Below are 2,500 nucleotides of genomic sequence, written 5' to 3' on the forward strand. Positions count from 1 at the left end.
CACTGAGGTAGCTGTCTGTCTCTCTGTCTGTCTGTCTCTCTGTCTGTCTGTCTCTCTGTCTGTGTCTCTTTTCTCCTCCTCCCTCTACAGGTCCCTCGCTCTCACAGTGAGACGGTTGAGGGGTTCTTCATTCAGGCCAAGCAGGGCGAGTTTGGGGCGCTGGCGGATGGCAGAGAGCTTCGGGGTCATGACCCCCTGCTCCAGCTGGTTGTCCTCGGCCAGTTGAGCCTCCAGTAGAGGGGTGTCCCCCCCCGTCACCAGCGTGCAGATGAGAGCCGGAACGTTGGCGTTGAAATAGGTCTGCAGATGCACAGATGCTCTGTTAGAGGCGCCCGATTCCCGCATACCGCGCGCTAACAAGGCCTAATGAGGCATGGGACCCCAACACTGCTACTGCAACACTCATACCACATGACCGCTGGGTCGTTCGACAGAGAGAGAGAAGGGACGAAACAGAGAGAGAGTGGGAGAGAAAGAAATAAAGGGAATGAGTGAGAATGAGAGAGACTGTGTGTGTGTGTGTGAGAGAGTGTGTGTGTGTGTGTGTGTGTGTGTGTGTGTGTGTGTGTGTGTGTGTGTGAAATACTCACAGCAGCCACTAGAGAGTCGAGCAGGTCTACAGAGAAGACTGATCCCACTGCAAAGGCCTCTGTGAGAGCCAGACTGGAGACGCCCTGCATCCCGTCCACTTTGCTGACAAACTGTACATTAGATGTGTTTACTACACACACACACACACACACACACACACACACACACACACACACATACACACACACACACACACACACACACACAGGCCACGAGATGGGCAGAGACCCAGTAGTAGATGGGAAGAAAGAAAGAAAGAAAGAAAGAAAGAAAGAAAGAAAGAAAGAAAGAAAGAAAGAAAGAAAGAAAGAACAACAGTGAGACGGATGGGAAGACAGAACACAGCCCACGAGACACAGACAGACACACACACAAAAAAACAAGCCAATAAACACACACGCACACAGACACAGTTAAACAGAAACAAGAAAGTTGGTGGTGTAGTTTTCTGTTTGACATCTAACTATCCATCAACACAGAGAGGGAATGGCATTGATTACAATACCGAGTTCCACCAGCAGAGGGACTGTATCGCCAGTTCGTGTGTGTTGCGGTGTCACCGGTAACTGAGGACAAACAGGCTCTACGAAACATACATCTAAACTTTAAAAATACGCACACAAATATCGCGGTCACATTACAAATGCATTAAATCTCAAAACAAAAACATGTTATGAAAGTTGCTGTGTATTACTTCTTTACATAATGTGTGTACAATAAATGATAATGACGTGCTGTAGGTGATGTGAATGAGGTGGATTGGGCAAACTGGATATGTAATGAAATGACAGTGGTAGTGAGATCCCTCCTCCTGCTCACACACTCCCGCTCTCATTAAACATCATGTCTTAATTATGAATTAATTGTATCATTAGCTGGGAGTTGCTGCTGGCAACCATGTTGAGCCCATCAAGGTTAATCACGGTAATGGGTTTATTTTCTGTCAATCTTCACAGCAGCCATCGCGTGCACACACACACACACACACACACACACACACACACACACACACACACACACACACACACTAGAAGCAACACAGTACCACTCAGTATTTGGGCTAGTGTGTTTGTGTGTGTGTGTGTGTTTGTGTGTGCGTGTGTGTGTGTAGCTCTCTCACCGTAAGTTGGCGAGTGTGTGCTGGAAGATGTGTGTGTGAGGCTCTGCTCCTGACTGAAGTTGATGTGGTAGAGGTTAATACAGGATAGAATGGTCTCCTTGTCCTGCATGGCGGGTTCATTCTCTCTCAGACAGCTAAAGGCACTCAGAACCACACACATCTCACAACTCTCTAAACACAAGGCCCGTAGATCTGCACCACAAAGAGGAGAGCCCTGTGTGTGTGTGCGTGAGAGAGAGAGAGAGAGAGAGAGAGAGAGAGAGAGAGAGAGAGAGAGAGAGAGAGAGAGAGAAGCATCATGTAAGCCTCTGTTCAACCCTCTGAGCAGTACTTTTTTACAATTACAAAGTGATTTGCTGAAATATAAAAAAAAACCCATATGCAGGTTTGGCTTCTCACCGGCAGGAAGAGGATTTTGGGGAAGTAGTTAATATTCAGCCACTCTCTGCTGAAGTACTGTGGCTGTCCGAGGAAGACCACGGTCTTGAGCTCAGGGACTGTTAGACTGCTGGCCCTCAGGGGCATGAGGAAGTCACGCAGTCCAAGCAGGCTGGAACACTCATCTCCAAACACACACACCAACACGTGGTTCCTCATGGACAATGCACGAGCTGTCTGCCGCGTCTACGAAGTGTTGGAGTGCACACAAACACACACACACACACACACACACACACACACACACACACACACACACACACACAGAGTTCAAAGGTGAAATGTTCAACTGAGCCTCAACACTGGGGTAGGATTTGGAGATATCAGGAACCAAGGTGTTTACGTGCACTT

General features: G+C 48.1%; 1 protein-coding gene across 1 annotated transcript in view; it reads right to left on the bottom strand.

The window, feature by feature from the left end:
• Positions 1–2,500, bottom strand: part of LOC113585458 (calcium-activated potassium channel subunit alpha-1-like) — a 10,793-nt gene that overhangs the window by 1,874 nt on the left and 6,419 nt on the right. The window contains exons 6-10 of the mRNA XM_035529986.2: positions 2,111–2,335; positions 1,712–1,925; positions 1,097–1,174; positions 591–721; positions 106–300 (exon numbers count right to left, since the gene is read on the bottom strand). Coding sequence (XP_035385879.2) covers positions 106–300; positions 591–721; positions 1,097–1,174; positions 1,712–1,925; positions 2,111–2,335 — 843 coding nt within the window. The remainder of the gene's footprint in view (positions 1–105; positions 301–590; positions 722–1,096; positions 1,175–1,711; positions 1,926–2,110; positions 2,336–2,500) is intronic.

This window comes from Electrophorus electricus, chromosome 5 (genome assembly GCF_041902795.1).
Source record: "Electrophorus electricus isolate QZ-2024a chromosome 5, ASM4190279v1, whole genome shotgun sequence".
In the NCBI taxonomy this organism is placed as follows: Eukaryota; Metazoa; Chordata; class Actinopteri; order Gymnotiformes; family Gymnotidae; genus Electrophorus; species Electrophorus electricus.